Here is a 21,101-nt window from a genome sequence, read left to right as displayed (position 1 = left end):
CTTTTACTGCAGGCCCAGGTCTGCCTCTCCCCAAACCCACCCGCTCCTGGACGGTGTCTCCCTTAGTCCTGCCTCCTCCTTTCTTATCCTGGAGAACCTCAGAGGAAACCTAATGGTTGCCTTTATCTAAAAAAAGATATTATTTTAGTGTATTCTTTTGAGTAGGTAACATATGCACATGGTACAAAATAAATCCTCTTCCTGCCCTCCCCTGCCTCACAGCAGCCTCCTCAGAGGTCACCATAGTTACCACTTTCTTGTGCAGCCTTCCAGGAATAATTTATGCGCAAATAAACAAACATATATAAACGCTTTTTTTTTCTTTTCCTCAAATGGCAGCATTCCATTCATGCGCCTCCTTACCTTAGCTTTTTCAGTTACCATGAGATTGTGAAGATGATTCTGTACAAGCACATAAAGGGCCTCTTTCTTGTCATGGCTGCATGTTATTTCACTGTGTGAAATTCTCATAACTGATTGAACCAGTCGTGGACATTTAGGTTGTTTCCAGTCTTTTGCCATTGAAGACATGCTGCCGTTAATAGCCTTGAATGTCTATTATTTTGCTCATGGGCCAAATCCTAGAAGTGGATTTTTTGGATCAAAGAGTCTGACAGTGGCTATGTAACTGAAAGTGGGGTCTGGCTGCTTGCTGCGCAAAAGCCAATAAAGGAGCAAGGTTGGTGCAGAGGAACGTTTGCTTTATTTTGGGTGCTGGCAACCAGTGGGGAGGGTGGACTCCTGTCCAAAGGGCAACTCCCCCCCACTGACAATCAGTGGGCAAGAGCTTTTATAGATGGAGGGAGGGGGCTACATGCAGGAACAGCACAGTCAGCTCTGACAGTCATGTTGAAATTGGTCCTGCGGTGGTCTGATCAGTGTCATCTTGATTGTTTTAAGTACAGTTAGTCTTTAGTTCCAGGGTTGATTTGTTCCCATTTCTTGGAGGCCAGTTCTTGGAATTGTGGGAGCTTATGTCATGGCTACAGTCCGGTCATCATGTAGTTAACTTCTTCCACCTGGTGCGGGTTTCAGTATCTACAAGACAGCTCACGGGAGATGGCTCAGAATATTATCTATAGCCCTTGAGAAGGAACTAAGGGTCCTTAACTATGCTTAATGACTAAACTATTATTATTTAGTCTTGCTGGGCTGTTTTCCTTTGTTTCTGCATTTTCTCACTTCTCTGATCAAACGTATTCTTTTTTTAAAAAATTATTTATTTATTTAATTTTTAATGTATTTTTGGCTGTATTGGGTCTTTGTTGCTGCACCGTGGGCTTTTCTCTAGTTGTGGCTAGCGGGGGCTACTCTTCGTTGCGGAGCACGGGCTTCTCATTGCGGTGGCTTCTCATTGAGGAGCACGGGCTCTAGGCACGAGGACTTTAGTAGTTGCGGCACGCGGGCTCAGTAATTGTGGCTCGCGGGCTCTAGAGCGCAGGCTCAGTAGTTGCGGTGCACGGGCTTAGTTACTCCGCGGCATGTGGGATCTTCCCGGACCAGGGCTCGAACCTGTGTCCCCTGCATTGGCAGGTGGATTCTTAACCACTACGCCACCAGGAAAGCCCTAAACTTATTGTTTGGCTAAAGTTTTCCCACAGACAAAAGGCAGGCTGAGGACACGGAGGGGCAAAGACCTAGGGTCCTGCTCCGTTTCAGCTACAGAGGTGGTGCCCATTTACTCACAGCCTCACCAACACTGTGTGTTAACATTTGCTTTGAATTTCACCATTTGATGGGTGACAAGTGGTATCTCAGCATAGTTTGGTTTTACATTTCTATTACTTTAAAAAAATTGGGGTAAAAATACACATATGAATGAATAGTTGTATCTTAGCTGTTTTCAGGCACAAAGTTCAGCAATGTTAAGTATATTCACATTGCTATGCAACCTAAAATCACAATATTTAGTGATGCCAAACTAGTGCCAGGCCTAGCATGCGGCAGCCTCTGCTCCCCAGTAGTGGGGGAGACAGAAATGGAAACAGACATGACAAACCAGAGACAGCACTGGAAGCTGGGGGCTGGGCTGGGGGTGGGGAGATGTTCCAGTAAGTCTCTTAGGAAGAGGGGGTCCAGGATGACCCCTGAAGAAAGGAAAGATCTTCCAGGCTGAGGAACTTGTATGAGCAAAGGTCCACAGGTCTGAGAGATCCAGGTGTGTTCTGGGAACCGCAAGTAATGGTCCTGAGAGCCAGCAAGATGAGCACGGGGGATGAGATTAGAGAAGTCAGGGTCTTGGGCTGAAGGGCCTTGAATCAGGTCACTGTGAGGACTTTGTCATTGGGGGCTGGCAAGTTTTGGACAAAGGAGAGCCAAGATCAAAGGCTGGAGTTAGACTGACAGGCAGGTGACAGGGCTCAGGTGAGAGACAGCAGAGAGCGGAGGAAGGCCTGCAGGGCTCTGAGGCATTCAGAGCGAAACCCCACGCTCCGCTCCACCTGAGGGACAACTGGAGATGGGAGGGTGAGGGAAGGCGGATTCGCAAAGGAGATGCCATCCCTGAGAAGGGGACTTGGACCCTCGGGGGCTGGGTTGGGTCACAGGAGAGAATCCTGAACAACTAATGGAAGGAGGCGTGGGGGGAAGCCACAGCCTCAGGCCTCAGACTCTCAGGTTTCCCAGCCAGGGTCCGAGACCCCGAGATTTCAAACCTGGGACCGTAGGCGGATCAGACCCCCTTCCCCAGCCCGTTCCTGGGTCACTGCGGATCTCTAAGCCCCGCCCCCACAGGCCCCGCCCCTACGGATATTTGGTAGGGGAGGGCCAGACACCCTCCCCCCCTCCTCCAAACGCTCTCTGCGGAGGAGGGGCATAAGGACGCGCGAGGTAGGGGGCGGGGAGGGAGGAGGAGCCGGCGTCGCCATGGCAACCAGGCCGGTGGTCTGCCCTGGAGACCCAGGAGGGAAGCTAGGAGAGAGGGGCGGAGGGAGGCTCCGCCGGCTCGGCGCGGGGGCGGCGCGGGGAGGAGTTGGGGAACACCGGGCAGTTCTCACTGTGGGTTCCTGGCGGCGCAGGGAGCCCGTGTGTCTGCGAGCGTGTGTGTGCGAAGTTCTCCTGGGTGAGTGTGCCAGCGCGTGTCTGGGTTTGTGCATGACTGTGGTGTGCGCACGTGGGCACAGGCGTGTGCGCGGGAGTGTCCGTGCAAGATGCGTGTGTCAGCCTGCCCGTGAATGTGTGTGCACCCGTGTGCGCTCCTAAGTGTGCCCGGGCGGGCGCCGGCGGGAGAGTCCCGCCCCCTCCCCAGCCTCCGTCCGCCCCTCCCCGCCCCGCGCCGCCTGCGCCGGCTGCATCCTCGCCTCCACCTCGCTCACCCCCTCCTCCCCGCACTTTCTCCTGCTCTCCCTCCCTCTCGGCTCAGACTGCCGGACTCGGCGCTCTTCTCGCCGGCCGCCTTGGGAATCGCCGGCTGCCACCGCCCAGCTCGCACCCGCTGGCCCCCCAGTGCTTGGGCACCTGTTGGAGGCGCAGAGACAGGTGCAGGGGGCTGGGCTGCCGGGGGCGAGAGGGTGAGGGTGAGTGTGTGTTAGCCTGTGTGTGCCCCTGGGGGTGTTTAGCTCTCCGGAGGCTGTAATTTCTGGCTCCTCTGGAGAGCCAGTTTCAGGAGGAAGCATCTGAGGCAGGGGTCCTCACCTTGGATGGCAGCGGATGGGGGCCCAGGCAGGCGGGCAGATCCTGGGGCTGAACGAAGGGACAGTGGGAAGTGAAAACCTAAGAGGTGGGTGACCCCCAGACCAGACAGGCGCCTGCTGCAGAAGGATAGTCAGAGCCTCAGAAAGACAGAGGAGGGGGCCTAGGGGGGCAGCTTCAGGGGTAGAGGACCCAGGGCAGACAGAAGCCCAGAATGAGGGGCTGGCGCTGGGAAGAGGACAGAGGGACAATCTAGAGGAAAGTGGGCAAGGCTGAGGTGGAGCCAGGACCTATCTGGGGGGAGTGGGCTGGCAGCCCAGCCCCATGGAGCACAGCTTGGGGTCTGGAGGGCCCAGGCCTTCTGCCTGCCCGTCAGCGGGCACAGGCTGCCCTCTCCCTCAGCACCTAGGAAGGGAGGCCAGTGAGGGCCCACAGACCCTGGCGGGTGCCGCCTGGCCCTCAGCCAGCAGACGGGTAGGTTTGAGAAGTCAGCCCCGGGCTCAAGCTCTCTCGAACCTCCCTCCCCCAGCCAGGGGTGCTGCATGAGGGGCCGCAGGGGCGACCGCATGACCATCAACATCCAGGAGCACATGGCCATCAACGTGTGCCCGGGGCCCATCCGGCCCATCCGCCAGATCTCTGACTACTTCCCCCGCCGGGGACCAGGACCTGAAGGGGGTGGCGGGGGCTTCGGAGAGGCCCCTGCTCATCTGGGCCCCCTGGCCCTGGCACCCCCTGCAGCCCTCCTTGGGGCCACCACGCCCGAGGATGGAGCTGAGGTGGACAGCTATGACTCGGATGATACCAGTGAGTCTGCGGGCTTGAAGGGCCCAGGGTGCTAATGGGGGCCTCCAGGCTTGTGGGAAGGGGATGGGGCCCTGCTGGGGGTGGGGAGGCGGCGGGCACCGCCACCACAGCTGCAGTCAGTGGAGATTACAGGTTCAGCTAGGCTCAATATTCAATATTTCTGCTGAGACACTCAGCCACCCACAGAGCACCAGTTGCAGCCCAGCCAGGGACCCAGACGTGCACACACAAGCAGGCTGACAGGCACAGACACGCACAAACCTTCACAGCTGGCACACGTAGCAGGCCTGCCCACCTGTCTCTCACACACACCTGTCTTTACACACGGACTCAGGTTACCTCTTCCCTCTTCTCCAGCCGCCCTGGGCACGCTGGAGTTTGACCTTCTCTACGACCAGGCTTCCTGCACTCTGCACTGTAGTATCCTCAGGGCCAAGGTGGGTACTCCCTGCCCCCCGAGAGCCCTGGCCCTGTTTGCCTCCTACCCTGAGAGGGGTGCGTTTCCATTCTCCTTTCCCTTCCCCAGGCCTGACTCCTGCTCCTCTCCCAGCACCCATCTTGGCTCTCCCGCCCCCAAGGGTCCACACTACAGAGAGAGGGAGGGAGGGTGGGCAGGCTGGGACCTCACAGCCCTCTTCCCTCCCCTCCTCCCCAGGGCCTCAAGCCCATGGATTTCAATGGCCTGGCCGACCCCTACGTCAAACTGCACCTGCTGCCTGGAGCCTGCAAGGTAACGGCCTCCCCCTACCCTCGCCCCCCAGCCTGACCCAGCTTGTGGGTGTGCCCCCAACCTTCGTCTGCCTCCAGCCTCTGTGGGTCTGGGGGACATGTACTGTGAACCCTTCGTCCCCACACCTAAGGCCAATAAGCTAAAAACTAAGACTCAGAGGAACACGCTGAATCCCGTGTGGAATGAGGACCTGACGTACAGCGGAATCACAGATGATGACATCACCCACAAGGTGCTCAGGTGAGGGGTCTGTCCTCCCGGTTACCAACGAGTCCAGCTCAGCACCTCCTTGGGGACAACTGTCATTGGAACCTTCTTTGGTTGGTCGACCCACCTCCCATTAAGCCCTCGGATGCTCTAGATCCATCAGTGGCTCCCTGTCCCCTTCGGGAGCAGGCCAGAATGTTCCCCTGGGTTCCTGCCCTCCAAATAGCTCCTACTGCTCCTCCAACAGAGGACCGCCCTCTTGCGACTGGTCGGGTTCCTATCTCCTGACCTTTGCCTGTCGTGTCTCTTCCTGCTTCCTCTCTCTGCCGGCCTAAATCCCACTCATCATTTGAGGCTCTGCCTCCTCCTGCAATCTTTCCCTGCTCACTGAGACCCCTTCTCAGAGCCCCTGACTTAAGTCAGACCTATGCAGCAGAGGTCTGCCCATTCTGCAGCCCTTGTCTCCCTAACATCTCTAAGGAGTGAAGTCTCAAGCGACAGAAACGGGAATGAGGCTTAGGGAGGTTAAGTGACTTGCTCAAGGTCATGTGGTTGCTAGGTGGCAGAGCTGGGAATTGAACACCTCTGCATGACACAGCTGCTCGAGAGTGTCACAGCAGAAGGCAGGGAAAGGGGCTGCAGACCGAGACGGATGGAAGTAAAAGCAATAATCTCTTACTTGCTGGGTTCATGAGTCTCTCCCAGGCTGGCTCCCTGCTCCACACAGGAAAGGACAGGGGCTCTAGGGGGAGGTATGCGCTCCTGGTCCAACTGCTCAAGGCTCCTTCAGGCCCTTCTAGCTCTTACATCCTGGACCCGTGACCCACATCCACCAGTGCACACCCTGTGCATGTTCAGTTGGATCCTGTCCCCAGGCCCTGAATGGAGGCTGTGTGTGTGTGTGTGTGTGTGTGTGTGTGGTCGCGTTCCCAAGGTTTGTGAGGGCTTCCTCAAGGAGCCGAGCAGGTCCTGATGGGCCGGGGACAGCCTGGGCAGCTGGAAAGGGAGGCGCAGAGGAACAGGGCAAATCAAAACATCCTCCCCCAGCTCCAGGCCTGGTGCTCCCCACACAGCCCTGAGACAGCCCATTTTACAAGTGAGGTGTAGAGTATTTAGGGCAGAGCTGGGACCAGCCTCGAGTGTTCAGAGTTCAGTCGGAGGACCTTTCTCCCAAACTGGAGTGGGGCTCAAGTACCCCAGGGGGCCTTGACCCTGCAGTTCCCTACCAGGATCTCCGTCTGTGATGAAGACAAGCTGAGCCACAACGAGTTCATCGGGGAGATCCGTGTACCCCTCCGCCGCCTCAAGCCTTCACAGAAGAAGCATTTTAACATCTGCCTTGAGCGCCAGGTCCCGGTCTGTGCCAGGCTGCGGGGTACCACGGGAAGGGGGCCCTGGGGAGATCAGGTTTCCAGAACTTTCTCTTTGCCCCCTCAGCTGGCTTCACCCTCTTCCATGTCTGTGGCGCTGAGGGGCATCTCCTGTTACCTGAAGGAGGTGAGCCACCCACAGGGACCGCATCTGGGCGGGAGGTGGTGAGGGTGCCGGCTGACGCCCGCGTCTGCTGGCAGCTGGAGCAGGTGGAGCAGGGGCCTGGGCTGCTGGAAGAGCGCGGGCGCATCCTGCTGAGCCTCAGCTATAGTTCTCGGCGCCGCGGGCTGCTGGTGGGCATCGTGCGCTGCGCCCACCTGGCTGCCATGGACGTCAACGGCTACTCTGACCCCTACGTCAAGACGTGAGCCCTCGCCCTGCCCCGAGGCCCACCCTCCCCTCCCCAGGGACTTGCCACCAGCCCCGTCCTCTTCTGGGCCTGGCCTGTCCCTGACTGACCTGCTGCCCCACCCGTCCCTCCTCCCCCTCGGCAGGTACCTGAGGCCAGACGTGGATAAGAAATCCAAGCACAAAACACGTGTGAAGAAGAAGACTCTAAACCCGGAATTTAATGAGGTAAATGGGGCAGAGGCCAGAAATCGAGCGGGGCTGGGGCTGGGAGTGGGGGCAGAGCCTCATGGAAGGTGTCGCTTGCCCTGTCCCAGGAGTTCTTCTACGAGATGGAGCTCTCCACTCTGGCCAGCAAGACTCTGGAAGTCACAGTCTGGGACTATGACATTGGCAAATCCAACGACTTCATCGGTGAGGGAGGAGCCTGCTGGGTGGTGCTGATGGAGGGCAGCCCGGCAGTGAGCCCGGCCCTGATCTTGCCTGCCTCTACTGCTCCCAGGTGGCGTGGCCCTGGGGCCAGGCGCCCGGAGAGAGGCCCGGAAGCACTGGAGCGACTGTCTGCAGCAGCCAGACGCAGCTCTGGAGCGCTGGCACACCTTGACCAGCCAGTTGCCCCCGGCAGCCGGAGCCCTGCCCTCAGCCTGAGCAGGACAGCGGCCGCCCAGCACAGGGCCCTCAGGGCTGGGCCCAGTAGGCAGCCTTCGCACGAGTGTGTTGCACGTTTACACGGGGTGGAGGCCCCACCCCGCACTACTTGTCTTGTTTCGTGTCTCCGTGACCGTGGGTCTGTCTTCTTGTGAGGGACTGTGGAGATGTATATTCAAATATGCAAACTTCCTCCTGCCTGACTCGCTACAACAGACAAATATGCAAACCACCCATCCAGAGCACACCTGCAGGGGGGATCCCACAGTGCCCCTGCCCCAAGGACCCGGCTGCTGCTCCTCTCTCCTGCCTCTCCAGGCTGCCCGGCCCCCTCCCCTCCAGGGAGGAGGTCGGATTAGGGGGGGTTTGGAGGAGGAGGTTTCCAAAAATGAAAATGACACACACAAAAAGAGGCACTCCTTTAATGCAGAATCTTCATTAAAAAAACCACCACCACCGAGCCCTGTACAGCTGCCCTTTTAAGTGGGGGGCCACCGCAGGGTCTCTGCCTCTCTGAGAGGTGGCAGATGCTCCTGGCCCACTCATTTAAATAACTGTCCCCTGGATTGGGCTGGGATGTGAAGGCAGGGCCCTTGCCCTCCCTGGAGAGGGCCCACCTTCTGGGGGACATTCATGCATGTTTACGCCTTTTCTGATTGTGTCAGTGGCCACAGCATGGCAACCGGGCGTCAATAAACGTCTCTGCGGAAGCTGGGGGCTCATGTGTGCTGACACAGAGGGCGCTGGGCAGGGGGTCAGGCAGAGGGGTTCACTCCGGGATGTCGATCACCAGGTCATCATCCCCGTCCAGGGCGTCGTCCCCGCTGCCTGCATCGCTGAACATCTGCCGAGGAACGGCGCTCAGGATCGTAGGGGGAGGCATCTTGGGTGGGGGCAGTGGGGTCAGGGCTGCCCCCACGCCGGCCCCAGAACCCCGGCCTGGGAAGGTCAGCGGCCCTCCCACGGGGCAGTCGGGGGGTCCTACCGCCATCTGCAGCAGCGGGGAGAAACACAGGGAGGGCCTGTCAGGGAGGCACTGGGACCTCCAGGAGGCTGGCACTGCCCCTTAAGACAGTTCCAGGGGATGGGCAAGGGGGCAAAGGCTCATTCAAGGGGTAGTGGACACAGCCAGGCCAGCCACGGCTGGAATCAGGGAGCCTGCCCCACCTCAGCCCTGCAGAGTCTCACACCAGCAAGTGCGTGGGGGTGAGGGTTGGTGATGGAAGTGCTGATGAGGGTGGCGGTGGAGAGAGTCTCATGGGAAACCAGGAGGGAAAGGCCGGGCCCTGCCCTTGCCAGTCAGGCACTGTGGCTGCCCCTGGGATAGCAGCCAGAGCCAGAGCCAGCCTGGAGTGCCTGCCTGCCCGCCTCTGGGCACCTCCAGTACCACCTGCCACACTGGCCTCCTCTCCCTCCTCCTCCTGCAGGGCTCACTGGTTTGGTGGAGGGTGTCAAAGGTCTTCACCCCCGGCCGTGCGAGGCTTCTACCTCTTGTGTCTGGGAGGGGCCCCTCTTTGGGATCCCCAGAGCCACCGGCCTAGGCCAGGCCCTCCTCTCAGCTCACCTGGACTCCCTGCCTTCAGCCTCTCCCAGATCCAGCTCCTCCTCCGCACTGCAGCCAGAGTAAGCTCTCTAGAACACAGACCTGAGCGCGTCACTCCTGTACTCGGGGGCCTCCGGCTCCTCGCTGCCCTCAGGACAGGCAGTGCCTGAGAACAGGCCAGTCCTTCCACCTGGACTGTCCTTTTCTATTTGTCAAAGGTCCTGCTTTGTGCTCTGAGGCTGGGAAGTGGCCTCTGTCCTGCCCAACCCTCCAGTCCCACCCCTGCCAGGTCCTTCTGAATCCTTCCCAGAGATCTGTGGGCCTCCTGCTTTGCCTGTAGGCACAAACTGAGCACCTAGTATGTGCCAGGTGACTTCCATTAATGATCTCTCACCATTCCGACCACCCTGGAAGGGAGGAGAGGTCATCAGCCAGAGGAGGAAACGGAAGCTTGGAAATGGAGGTTTGAAGGCACAGGCCTGCCAGGTCCCCACCAGGCAGTGTCCAGTCTGGCCCCGGGTGCGGGGATGGCAGTAGTCTTCACAGTGGCCCTTCTGATTGCCTTAACACATTCGGGCCCCTGTGGCCTACTCTCTGCTTCTCAAGGTGGCCCCCTCACCGCCGCTGTTCCTAGGGTGGCATGGAGGGCCAGAGTGGGTTTGTGCCTCGGGCGACTGGGGTCTGCCAGGATGGATGACAGGAAGCCCAGCTCTGAACAGCACCCTTGCACCCAGTACCAGGCACTCATGTGCACACATGGGAGCAGATGCACACGCACGACTGAAAAGGCCGGTGGCATGACTGTCCCCCTCCTCTGGCCACCACCTCTTGATTACCTACCCGAGGCCCCATGTACTACCCCTGCTTGGACTGACTTCATCGCCTCCTCAGCGTGACCCACGGTAGTGAATGCTTATCTGTGGCGTACTAGGGACAAGGCACCAGGCTAAGTGTTTTCTCTCTCTTAACTCATTTTATCCTCACAACGACCCCACCGAACAGAGGAGCAAGCGGAGGCTCTGAGAGTTAAATGACGCGCCCAAGTCGCACGGCGAGTGCGTGGAGGAAACCCAGCTAAAACGGGTGAGGCCCAGGCTCCTGACTGACCTGCTTCAGTCTTCACAGCGTCCCCTCCCCTCTCCTCACACCACCACACCCAGAAACTTCAGGGACCCCCACTCTCCTCATAGGACACCCAGCCTTCTATGACCTGACCCACCCTATCCTTCCTACGCTGTTCGCTCTCACCCCTCCGGCTCCAGCCCAAACACCGCTTTTGCCGCGTCCCCCCCTTCCTTCCACAACCACCTCAGCCTGAATATCCAAATCTCACCCTGGGCTCAAGTGTCACCTGTTCTTTGAGGCCGTCCCTGATTTATCCCCTCCCCCATGCACCGCCATTGGTTTGGGCCCTTTTCCCCTGCCTGCCCCGAACATAGCTCACTGACACGCCTCTGGGTCAGGAGCCAGCACTTCAGAGTCCTGAACTGCCAAGCGCACCCCCACGCCACGCCTCCACGCTCTGCTCCAGGTTTCTCTGGCCCGTGCCTTCTCCACCAGTCCGCCCAGCCCAGGAAGCAGAACCCCTGCCAAGTAGCGTGAAGCAGGAGCTGAGCAGTATCGTCACCCATTAGCTACTCATCTTCCAGGCTCAAGGGCCACGGTCACGCGGGAGGAAGTGGCAGAGCTGGGGTTAGAACTCCAGAACCCACACTCCTAACCACAAGCAGGGCTCCCGTTCCACCTCTGGCTCCAGAGTCTCGAGTCTACAGTCCACCCAACTTGAGAGCTGCCAGCCCGGTCCTTATTTCACTTTGACTCAGAGCTGGAAGGGCACTGTGCCTTCCGTGTCCTCATCTCTCCCAGGGCTCAGGGTGCAGAGACCTCTTCTCCTCGCCATCCACCTCCCTGCCCGTGACTTCCAAATACGGCCCCCGTGCGGCCCAGGCTCACGTCACCCAGTTGTCTCGTTGACATTTCCAGACAGCATCTCAAGACATCCAAAGCCAAACTCACCTTCCTTCCCAAACCTGCTCCTCCCACAGTCCTCCCCGACTCAGAAAAGGGCCACTTCTTTGGCTGCTCAGGCCAAAACCCCTGGAGTCACCCTCAACGCCCCTCTCTCTCACAGACCACATGGCTCTTCCTGGGGCTCATTCTTTGAAAGAGACCCATCACCCACTTTTCACTCTTCCCCCTGCTGCCTGGTTGACCGCAGGAGCCTCCTCACTGGTATCCCCACTTCCATCCTGACCCCCCACCCACCAGCCTATTCACTGCAGTGTCAAGCAATTTTCTTAACATGTCAATCAGATCAGACGCCCCTCAGCCCCACCTTCTCCAGTGGCTCCCGTTTCACTCACAGTACCAGCCAAAAACTTCCCAATACCTCCAAGGCCCTCCACAGCCTTGCCCCTCAGGTGCTGTTCTGACCTGCTCTCTGGTCACTCTCCCTCTCACTCTCCTCCGACCACACTGGCCTCCTTCCTAGTCCTTGAAGAAGCCGAACACGTACCCACCCCCAGGGCCCCTGTGCTGGTTCTTCCTGAATGAAACACTTTGCAGAGAGCCAGAGGGCTTTGCTCATTTAAGTCTCTGACCACCCCACTGTAAACATCAGCCCCATGTACTCTGGTGTTTCCCACGCTCTTTACCTGAATCTATTTTTCTACATTGTTACCTATTTATCTTGCTTGTTTCCTGCCTACCCTTCGAGAACATGGGCTCCATGAAAGCAGGGATTTCTGCTTTGTTCGCTATTGTATCTGCAGCACCTAGCACAGTGCCTGGTACACAGTAGACGCTCCGCAACACTGGCTGATTACACGTGGTTTGATCACTCACTTTACAGACACACAATCTGAGACCTAGAGGGTCACGGTCACATGGTTTCTAAGTGGTGCAACCTTGACTTGATTCTAGATCCCACAACTCTGCCCCTCCTTGGGGGCTGCCTGGCAATACAGAACACTTGTGAAAATGAGCCTGGCCCCCAGCCACCTTCACTCTGAGCTCCCCGAGTCTGGGCTTGCCCTGACTGGTCTCACAGGGAGCCTGGGAGCCAGGACTTCTGGGACCCGCCCCTCAGTGCCTAACCCTGGGCTGGGTCCCCAGCAGCAGCCCCAAATCAGCCCTTCAACGTTCTCGGACAGGCCCCCAGCCGTCCTGAGCCTCCCTCAGGTGGCTGTCCTGCCGTTCTGGCCCCTCCCTAACGTCCCCCAAACAGGGTACCTTGAGTTTCCGGGGCAGGCGGGGCCGTTTCTCCCGCTTGGGCCTCAGGGGGCTGGGCTCGGGCAGCTGCAGGGCCAGGTAGTCAGAAGGGAATGGGGGGTAGGTGGGGGAAGCCAGCTGCAGGCGGGAGTGAGGGGATGGAGATGGGAAATGGAGTGGATGGGGTGGGGGTAGAAGGAAGAAATGCAAACAGGAGGAAGAATGGAAAAACAAGAGATGGTGATGAGTGTGGCTCCTGAGAACAGACGGGAGGGGACAGCAGCAGGACTGTGTCCTGGGGTCTCCTCTCCTCAGTCACGTCTGTCCCCCATTCCTACACCAGAGAGAAGTAGGCAGCCCCGACTCACACCCCTCCGAGGCACGCTTGCTGGCCACACCCAGACAGATGTTCTTGGTGCTGGGCTGGCTTCACCCTGAGGCCTGGACCCTCTGCCCAAATGATGCCCACCTTATTCCCAGGCATCTGACCATTTCCCACCCTTGACCCCAACTCACCGAGCTCAGGTATGGGGAGGGGGCCCCAGAGGCCTGAAGGGGAAACCCTGTTGAAGGAGGCAGGGAGAGGCTGGTGGGGGAGGGGGCACCCCCCAGCGGAGGGCTTCTCTTCCTGGAGAAAGGACAGGGGAGGGGGTCAGAGGCAAGAGGCAGCCCAGGTACCCTCTCCAACCCCCACCCCCCACCCTCCAGGGAAGAATGATGGCTTCTTCTCACCTCTTAGGGGCTGGCGTGTCCGACAACTTGGATGTCCCCTCTGTCTCGCTGTTATCTGAAGATGCAGTGGCATCTGAGTCTGTGAGGGGGAGGGCTGGTAAGTAGTGGGTGGGAGTCCCTGTCTACCCCGGAGGGGCGTAATCTCAACTCTACGGAAGGGTTCTGGGGAATCTGAAGGGCACACAGGTGTATTCTGGGGAGGCCCACAGCTTCCTTAAAATGTCCTTTACGACCTAATTCCTGCCTGGACTCCTCCCTGGTAACATACTGTCAAGCATTTTCTACGTGACAGGCTCTGAACAGGTGCTTGACATTCACTGCCTCTCCTTGTCTTCAGAACTATCCAAGGAGGAAAGGGAAGACGTCACCTCCGCTTTTCAGATGCAGTCACAGAGGCTCAGAAAGGAAGGTGTTGGACTGGGACTTGAGCCCAGGCCTCTGACTCCTGACCATTTTATGCTATTCTCTCCTTATTTGCCTAAGCTGTCCAGAGCTTACCTCTGCCCCACTCCACATATGCAGGGTCCTGGTAATTTGCCCCTCAAATCTCTCCTACCTTCACTCACTGCTCCCCATTCCAACTGTCACGAGGTCAGGTCAGCACCATGTCAAAATCACCTGCTAAGCAATCTCACCTCTCCTGCCACCCACTGTCCTCCCCAAGGACAGAACAACATAAAAGGCAAAACTGATCACATCCTTCCCAATGCCTGGAAGCATTTGAAGTGCTTCTTAATATAGCCCCAACCCACCCTTCTGGTCTCCCAACCAAACTGTATTCTTCACATCACACCAACCTATTTTCTCAAAACCAAAATTCATTTCCCAGATTTGTGCCTCTACCTAGAAGGCCCATCATTCACTTAACAGATAACCATTTACACGTAAAATACGTTATTCCCGATTTCTCTGCTCAGATAGATCCTTTAAGAAGCAGATTAGGGCTTCCCTGGTGGCACAGTGGTTGGGAGTCCGCCTGCCGCTGCAGGGGATGCAGGTTCGTGCCCCGGTCCGGGAAGATCCCACATGCCGCGGAGCGGCTGAGCCCGCGCGTCCAGAGCCTGTGCTCTGCAACAGGAGAGGCCACAGCGGTGAGAGGCCCGCGTACCGCAAAAAAAAAAAAAAAAAAAAAAAAAAGAGAAGTAGATTAAATGCCACCTCTCTGAAAAGTCTCCCAGAATCCCTCAGGCCCAGTTGATGGCTGACTCTTCCAGAACCCTTTACTCTCACTGGTCACGGCTCTCCTCACTCTGCTAGGACATTGTCATATATGGGTGTCTCCCTGACCACACTGTGGGCTTCTCCAGGAGATAAGTGGTGGCTTATGTCTCTGGCTCTTGTTTCTCAGCTATATCCCACTCTGATCATAAACAGGCTGGGTTCCCTCACGCCTCCTATCCTGAAGTCCCCCTCCAAAAGCAAGTTAACTGAAAGACCTCCAGGAAGGAACACGAAGGCAATGAGAAGCTAGAATGAAAGCCAAATATTTTGCCATGATCTACATGAGTTGGCTCCGACCTACTTCTTTGACCTCATCCACTGCCTTCCTATAATATGTAAATGAATAGGTGTTCAATGTTCTAATAAAACATTATTTACAAAAACAAACAATCTAGGGACTTTTCTGGTGGGGCAGTGGTTAAGAATCCGCTGGCCAATGCAGCGGGCATGGGTTCGATCCCAGGTCCAGGAAGAACCCACATGCCGTGGAGCATTTAAGCCCGTGTGCCACAACTACTGAGCCTGCGCTCTAGAGCCCGTGAACCGCAACTACTGAAGCCCGCGCGCCTAGAGCCCGTGCTCCGCAACAAGAGAAGCCACTGCAATAAGCCCGCGCACCACAACGAAGAGTAGCCCCCACTCGCCGCAACTAGAGAAAACCCGCGCGCAGCAACGAACACCCAACGCAGCCAAAAATAAATAAGTAAATAAAACAAAAACAAGCAATCTGGCTAGCTTTTTGCTGACCCTTGCTCTAGACACCATGGAGAGAGGTGATTGCATGTGACATGGCTTATGAGAAAAACTGGGCCACAATGGCCCACCTTAGGACTTTTTCAAATTGTGGGTATCAACCCAATAGTGGGTCACAAATTCAACTTATTGATTTACAAGGAGCACTAAATGGAAAAAAAAAAATCAGTCTAAAAAGTATCAGAACAAACTGCATATAGGGCTCTTAACATTATTTCACTAAATTTTGTTTTATAAGCAAGTAAGTACGTGGGGGTTGGTCACGATGTAAAATCTATTATTGGTTGTAAACGGTGCTCAAAAAAAGTTTGAGAACAGTGCTTTATGTGCTTCATCCCTTCTCCTCAAAAAACCTGGTACGTTTTTACCTCAGGGAATCTGCATCTGTGACTCCCTCTGTGGGAAATCTCTCACTCATCTTCACATCTTCTTCTTATCTAGGTCCCAGCTCCAACATTACTTCCTGAAAAAAGCCTTTCTTGAATTCTTTATTAAGATGTTGCCTGCCATCTACTTTTGTATGGTCTGTAACTAAGAACGGCTTTTACATTTTTAAATCGTTGGGGGAAAAGAAACTCCGAAGAAAAATATTTCATGACGTGAAAGTTTTATGATATTCAAATTTCAGTATTCATAAATAAAGTTTTATTGAAACACAGCCATACTCACTTATTTACAACTCACCTATTGCTGTTTCTGCACTACAAAGGCAGAGCTGTATAGGCGCAACAGAAATTGTACGTTCTGCAAAGCCTAAAATACTTATTACTTGGCCCTTTACAGAGAAAGTTTATCAACCCCCGTTCTACTCCAATCCCTACCACGTAACCCTGATTTTCTTCTTCAAATCTAAAATTCTAGTTTATTTCTTTGCTTACTTACTACCCCCAACGAGAATACAAATTCCAAGAGGCTTTATCCATCTTGGTTACCACTGTATCCTCTGTGCAAAGCCCACTGCCTGAAATACAGCAGATACTCAGTCATACTTGAGTGAAAGAATAGTGAGGAGGACGACAAGCGACTAGGCTTAAGAACCATTGGAGGCTGTATTGGCCTCCGTGGCCTAAAGGGAGGGCCCAGGAAGCTTGCTGGAGTGCCAGGAGCATGTCCTCCACCAATTTTTCGCGACCTTGCTCACCAGAGGAGTCTTCATCCACGTTCTCGTACTGCAAAAGTCGGTCTAGGAGGAAACTGAGGGAGGGGGCGGAGAGAACAAGAGTGTTTACTCCCATCTCTGCAATGTTCTCCTGGGCCCTCGTCCCTTCCAGCTGGCCTGTTGGAGCCTCACAACAGCCCCGAGGCAGTTATCATGCATTTGTGGCCCATTCCAGGATGGGGTCCGAATGCAGGTCCACAGGAGCCACATCACCCGCTGGCCTCCCTCCTCCCCTCAACGTGTCTCACCTCTTGTCCCGGGACACCTTCAGCAATTTCCTCTGCGCCTTCCTCAGTTCCTCCTGGAAGCACTCGTGTTCCTGTATTACCGGCAAGGTGGGAGCTGAGCCAACGGCCGTCCGTAAATGGAGCCCGGACGCCGGCCACAGCTCACCCTACTCTCTTCACACACAGGTAAACTGAAGTCTTACGAGCGCCAGGCCTCACCCCCCACCGCCTCACCACCCCAGCACTCACGTAGATGAGGAATTTGAGCTTCCGCTTCAGGTTCCGGTATTTCTTCTTGTAGTCCACGTCGCCGTCCGCCGGCCCGTTCATGACCCGCCCCGGGAGAAGCGCCCCAGCACTGGCCGGGCTACCCCGAGCCGGCTCAGCCCGGCCTCTCCCACCTCCACTTCCGGAGAGTCGGCTGGGCTGTATCCGCTGGGACTACAACTCCCGCCGTGCCCCGCGCCTAGGAATCGTAACCACACCGGCTGCCCTCCCGGGGAATACCGGGAAAGGAACGTTGCTTCCAGGGGATACGCTAAAAATGGCGCCGCGGCGACGCGATGATGTCACAAAGATGGCGGACGCTGGAGGGCACCCTTACTGATTCGAAATGTGCTTAGCGATTTGAAGCCACGAGAACGCATTCCTCCTCGGATTCCTAGTCTCCTGGCGAGGACGCCCTTTTCCTTCTGTCTTTCAAAATCACAGATGCCTAGTTGCTGCCCGTGACCACGAACAGAGGCAGCGTCCCGGGTTGATTGTTACATCCAAAGGTGTAGCCGGCTCCCAATCGGTTTCTAACGAGAATTCTCCTTCAGAAGAGATTCGTTCTAAGAAAAGGAAGGAACCGCGAGACTCTCCAACTGCCCGCGGAAGGCAAGTTTTGTCTCGCAAAGTTTTGGGTCCAAGCGGCCCGTGACGGATACTCAACGGTCTTCCACCTCACGGCGCCACGATACTGCGCGTGCGCAAGCTCCTGTCAAACGTTTTTCTTCCGAGAAGAAAAACGGCGGGAGCCGCCGGTATCAGGTGGAGCAAAATGGCTCGGGAGAATGAGATGCAGGAGTTCACCCGTAGGTTCTTCCAAGGCCGCCCGGACCTCAGGTGCACCGGAGGTTGGAGGCGGGGTTGTAAAGGGTAGGGGCGGGACAGGGACTCCGTCGTGACACGTGTTTCCGCAGCACGCTTACGCACTCCATCGTGCGGCGGAGGTTCTTGGCTCACGCGGGCCGCGACCACCTGGAGCCCGAGGAGAAGCAGACGCTGAAGCGGCTAGTGGAGGAGGAGCTGCTGAAGATGCAGGTGTGGGCCCGAGCCTGGGCCACCGCAGGCGGGGGTTGTGGCCGTGGAGGAGGGGCCTGAGAGCGGTGGGGCAGAACACAACCTTGATACACGTGATGCTCTCTTGATGCACACACAGGTGGATGAAGCGGGTGGCAGGGAAAAGAGGCTCGACGTTGCCAAGAAGGCCAAGAGGTCTCCCATCCCCTGCCGTGACCCAGCGAGAAAAAGGTTCCGTTTCAATTCGGAGTCAGGTTAGTGCCTTGTGCATAGTTGGTTCATGTTAAAGGTATTTATTGTGCGTGTGTTACGTTCCAAGGCCTTAGGTGAGGGCGCGTGGCCCGTGAGTCAGGAGCCAGGAACAGGGTGGACTGAGAGCTGTTTCGTACTGCCCTTCCCTCCATCAGAGCAGGATTCAAGGCAACCAATCCCAAGTGGAGGGAGAAGGGACAGAAGGAACCTGTCCCAACCTCCTCTTCTCTCCACATTCCAGAGCCCAGCTCTGCAGCCTCCAGTCCAGACTGTTTCGGCCTCCCAGCAAAGAATGGGATGGCAGCAGAAGTCAGTCCAGCCGAGGATGAGAATCCAAAGCGAGCCTCAAAGAAAGCAATTGAGGAGAGCAGTGACGAGGAAGAACAGCAGAGGGACCTGACTGCAAAAATGGGATTAGAGAAGGAGGAGGTGAAGGGGAGCAGTGAGGAGGAGGAAGAGGGCTCTGCCAGAAAGAGTAAGGTCTGGAAAGAAGAAAGCAGTGAGGAAGAGGAAGATGAGAAAAAGGAAGAGAAGGAGGAGGAGGAAAAGGAGTCCAAGGACAGGACTAGGAAGAAGCCTGGGACAAAGAACAAGCAGGCACCAGGCAAGGCCTCAGCCAGTAGGAAACAGGCCAGGGAGGAGAGTGAAGACAGTGAGGAACGTGCCCAGGGGCCAGGAAAGAAGGCAAAGGGAAAGAAAGGAGCTAAAAGCCACCAGGAGAGTGAAAAGGAGAGTGAGGGGGAGGAGACCCTAGCCAAGAAGAAAGAGAACAGAGAGGAAGAAGAAGATTGGAAACTCACAGCCCAGAGCAGTGGAGGTCAAAGGTCCTCCTCTTTGGAGGAGAGGAGCTGTAAGCAGAAAAGCAGGGCAGCAAGACTGCTGGGATCCCCGGGGGACAGAGAGGAACAGAAGGAAAGATCAGCAGCAGGCAGTGGGAATAGTAGTGGGGAAGATGAAGAGCCCCTAGTGCAGAGGAAGAGCAAAGACAAGACCCAGTGGAAGGGTGGGAAAAGGCAGAGTGGAAGCAGTGAGGAGGATGGGGAAGACAGCTGGAGGAAGATGACGCCAACTACTGGAAAGACAGCCAACGTGGGCAGTATCAATGGTGAGGCAAGTGACTCGGAGAAGGAGGTGAGTGACAGCGAGGCAGAGGGGACCCCCAAGAAGGAGAGGAAGAACCGCTCTTCCAAGAAGAGCTCCAAGAAAGGCAGGACACGAATCTCCTCCTCCTCTTCCACAGATGGCAGTCCAGAACATAAAGGCAGGAAGGTGAGGGCTGAAGATGGGGTGGGAGGCTACCATCCAGGAAGAGGGAGACCCTGACTCAAGCCCAAAAGGCTTGGCCTTCAGCTGCTATCTTCCCTTGCCAGGCTGGCTCTGGTCGCCCTGGTGAGGACCACCCATCTGTGATGAGGCTGAAGCGCTACATTCGGGCCTGTGGGGCTCATCGAAACTACAAGAAGCTGCTGGGCTCCTGCCGTTCACACAAGGAACGCCTGAGTGTTCTCCGGGCAGAACTGGAAGCCCTGGGCATGAAGGGTGAGGCTGGGCGTGCCCTGGGGGCTGCAGGAGAAGGCCTTGGCTGCTGGGGAGGAGAGGATCACGAGCTTCTTCTGCCCCAGGTAACCCTTCCTTAGAGAAGTGTCGGGCCCTGAAGGAGCAGCGGGAAGAGGCAGCTGAGGTAGCCTCCTTGGACATTACCAACATCATCAGTGGTTCAGGTGAGGGGCTTCCTTCCACTGTCCAGGAGCAGATGGGGCATGGACTTTCTCAGGCAACTCATCTCCTGCTTTCTCATCCCCTCTAGGCCGGCCACGCAGACGCACAGCCTGGAACCCTGCAGGAGCAGCAGCCCCACCAGGGGAGCTATACTGCAGGACCCTGGACTCAGAGGAAGAGCGGCCCCGCCCCCCACCCCCAGACTGGTCACATATGCGTGGCATCATCAGCAGTGATGGCGAGAGCAACTGAGCTCCCCCTGTTCCCAGGAGGGACTTTGCACTTGTAGAAAGCATATACAGCATACCCACCCCAACTCTGCCTGCAGAGCAGAAGCAGCTTTCTTCGGAGAAGACTCGCAGCTCCCAGGGACACAAGTTATTGGGATTCTACTTCTCAGCTTCACATTCCCAGTGTAAAGTGTTTACAGGGATTTATTTTTGAAGACTCAATAAAGGAGTGTTTGAATCACCTCATCAAAACTGGTCCCCCACTCTCACCCCCTGTACTTTGGTCCAGGAAGCTGAGGAGTAGCCACTGTCCCCCTGATCTGGTTCCCTTTAATTTCCCCCAGATTCTCCAAAGAAAGTCCCAGCCTCCTGACCCTGCCATCCAGTCTGCCACCAGGCTTCATTCAAAAAGAGTGTGGCTGCTTTCTCCAGCCTGACCAGTGGGCCCCTCTGACCACCCTGCTTTTATTTATTTACTTAGGCCACGCTGTGTGGCATGTGCGATCTTAGTTCCCCAAACAGGGATCAAACCCATGCCCCCTGCAGTGGAAGCAGGGAGTCTTGATCACAGGACCGCCAGGGAAGTCCCTGACCACCCTGCTTTTAGTTGTCTGATAACCTAAAGCTTAGTTGGGAGGAAGATCTGAATAACTGGCCTTAAGAAGAATGTGAAGCACAAAATGAAAGGTCTTGGGAACAGCTATTGTTTATGTCTTTCTTCCCCTTTCTGGAAACAGCCACTTAGTCCACGGGCCGACTCTTTCAGCCTTAAAGCGGTGGGTACAGGGTCTAAACCCGACCAATCAGAGCACCCCAGGCCTCTGGCTACAGATCAAACCAATGAAGTCACTTCAGGACTGCTGGAATTCTTGCTGTTGAGGTTGTTGGCAGGTTGTAAGGTTGGAGCTGCCAGGGGCCTGTGGGTAAGGTGAACCTTCCTGAAAATCTGAAGCCAAAGCAAAGGGAAGCAGAGGTCCAGCGACTGATGACTTCCTTTGAAGCTCTGGATTCAGTCATGTCCAAAGTCAGT

General features: G+C 56.3%; 3 protein-coding genes across 9 annotated transcripts; 2 read left to right on the top strand and 1 right to left on the bottom strand.

Annotated features, from left to right (window-relative positions):
- Positions 1–2,964: 2,964 nt before the first annotated feature.
- On the top strand, positions 2,965–8,451 carry DOC2A (double C2 domain alpha). Of its 3 annotated transcripts, XM_027126439.1 has the most exons (11): positions 2,967–3,477; positions 4,160–4,437; positions 4,795–4,874; positions 5,093–5,167; positions 5,298–5,407; positions 6,604–6,730; positions 6,812–6,871; positions 6,946–7,109; positions 7,240–7,321; positions 7,411–7,507; positions 7,596–8,451. In XM_027126439.1, exons 2-11 carry the CDS (start codon positions 4,173–4,175, stop codon positions 7,739–7,741), a joined length of 1,206 nt encoding a protein of 401 aa, XP_026982240.1. In that variant the 5' UTR covers positions 2,967–3,477; positions 4,160–4,172; the 3' UTR covers positions 7,742–8,451. The 3 variants fall into 3 exon arrangements, with proteins under 3 accessions (XP_026982239.1, XP_026982238.1, XP_026982240.1); XM_027126438.1 differs by having other exon boundaries at positions 2,965–3,515; positions 6,604–6,871; XM_027126437.1 differs by having other exon boundaries at positions 2,966–3,477; positions 6,604–6,871.
- Positions 8,150–17,010, bottom strand: INO80E (INO80 complex subunit E). Of its 5 annotated transcripts, none has more exons than XM_027126444.1 (8): positions 16,836–16,947; positions 16,608–16,678; positions 16,342–16,394; positions 13,227–13,305; positions 13,011–13,122; positions 12,516–12,632; positions 9,306–9,373; positions 8,614–8,732 (listed from the first exon to the last, which is right to left on the bottom strand). In XM_027126444.1, exons 1-8 carry the CDS (start codon positions 16,914–16,916, stop codon positions 8,723–8,725), a joined length of 591 nt encoding a protein of 196 aa, XP_026982245.1. In that variant the 5' UTR covers positions 16,917–16,947; the 3' UTR covers positions 8,614–8,722. The 5 variants fall into 5 exon arrangements, with proteins under 5 accessions (XP_026982241.1, XP_026982243.1, XP_026982244.1 ...); XM_027126445.1 differs by having other exon boundaries at positions 12,516–12,581; XM_027126440.1 differs by lacking the exon at positions 9,306–9,373 and having other exon boundaries at positions 8,150–8,732; positions 16,836–17,010.
- Positions 17,011–17,581: 571 nt separating this feature from the next.
- On the top strand, positions 17,582–20,314 carry HIRIP3 (HIRA interacting protein 3). The gene is made up of 7 exons (XM_027126430.1): positions 17,582–17,693; positions 17,771–17,891; positions 18,010–18,124; positions 18,364–19,391; positions 19,493–19,661; positions 19,745–19,843; positions 19,930–20,314. Exons 1-7 carry the CDS (start codon positions 17,629–17,631, stop codon positions 20,091–20,093), a joined length of 1,761 nt encoding a protein of 586 aa, XP_026982231.1. The 5' UTR covers positions 17,582–17,628; the 3' UTR covers positions 20,094–20,314.
- Positions 20,315–21,101: the final 787 nt, after the last annotated feature.

The sequence above is a fragment of the Aethalodelphis obliquidens genome, unplaced genomic scaffold (genome assembly GCF_003676395.1).
Source record: "Aethalodelphis obliquidens isolate GAN/ISIS:26980383/991018 unplaced genomic scaffold, ASM367639v1 scaffold30, whole genome shotgun sequence".
NCBI classification, from domain to species: domain Eukaryota; kingdom Metazoa; phylum Chordata; class Mammalia; order Artiodactyla; family Delphinidae; genus Aethalodelphis; species Aethalodelphis obliquidens.
The sequence above is the reverse complement of the archived record's forward strand: the minus strand, read 5'-3'. Positions and strand labels throughout refer to the sequence as shown.

Coding starts and splice junctions, on each gene's coding strand:
- DOC2A (XM_027126438.1), top strand. CDS start 4,173: ATGAGGGGCCGCAGGGGCGACCGCATGACCATCAACATCCAGGAGCAC. Junction 7,322..7,410: donor TAAACCCGGAATTTAATGAG/GTAAATGGGGCA, acceptor GCCCTGTCCCAG/GAGTTCTTCTACGAGATGGA. Junction 7,508..7,595: donor CAAATCCAACGACTTCATCG/GTGAGGGAGGAG, acceptor TACTGCTCCCAG/GTGGCGTGGCCCTGGGGCCA.
- INO80E (XM_027126440.1), bottom strand. CDS start 16,916: ATGAACGGGCCGGCGGACGGCGACGTGGACTACAAGAAGAAATACCGG. Junction 16,395..16,607: donor AAGGTGTCCCGGGACAAGAG/GTGAGACACGTT, acceptor CCCCTCCCTCAG/TTTCCTCCTAGACCGACTTT. Junction 12,633..13,010: donor CCTCCCCATACCTGAGCTCG/GTGAGTTGGGGT, acceptor TCCCGCCTGCAG/CTGGCTTCCCCCACCTACCC.
- HIRIP3 (XM_027126430.1), top strand. CDS start 17,629: ATGGCTCGGGAGAATGAGATGCAGGAGTTCACCCGTAGGTTCTTCCAA. Junction 18,125..18,363: donor CCGTTTCAATTCGGAGTCAG/GTTAGTGCCTTG, acceptor TCCACATTCCAG/AGCCCAGCTCTGCAGCCTCC. Junction 19,844..19,929: donor CAACATCATCAGTGGTTCAG/GTGAGGGGCTTC, acceptor CATCCCCTCTAG/GCCGGCCACGCAGACGCACA.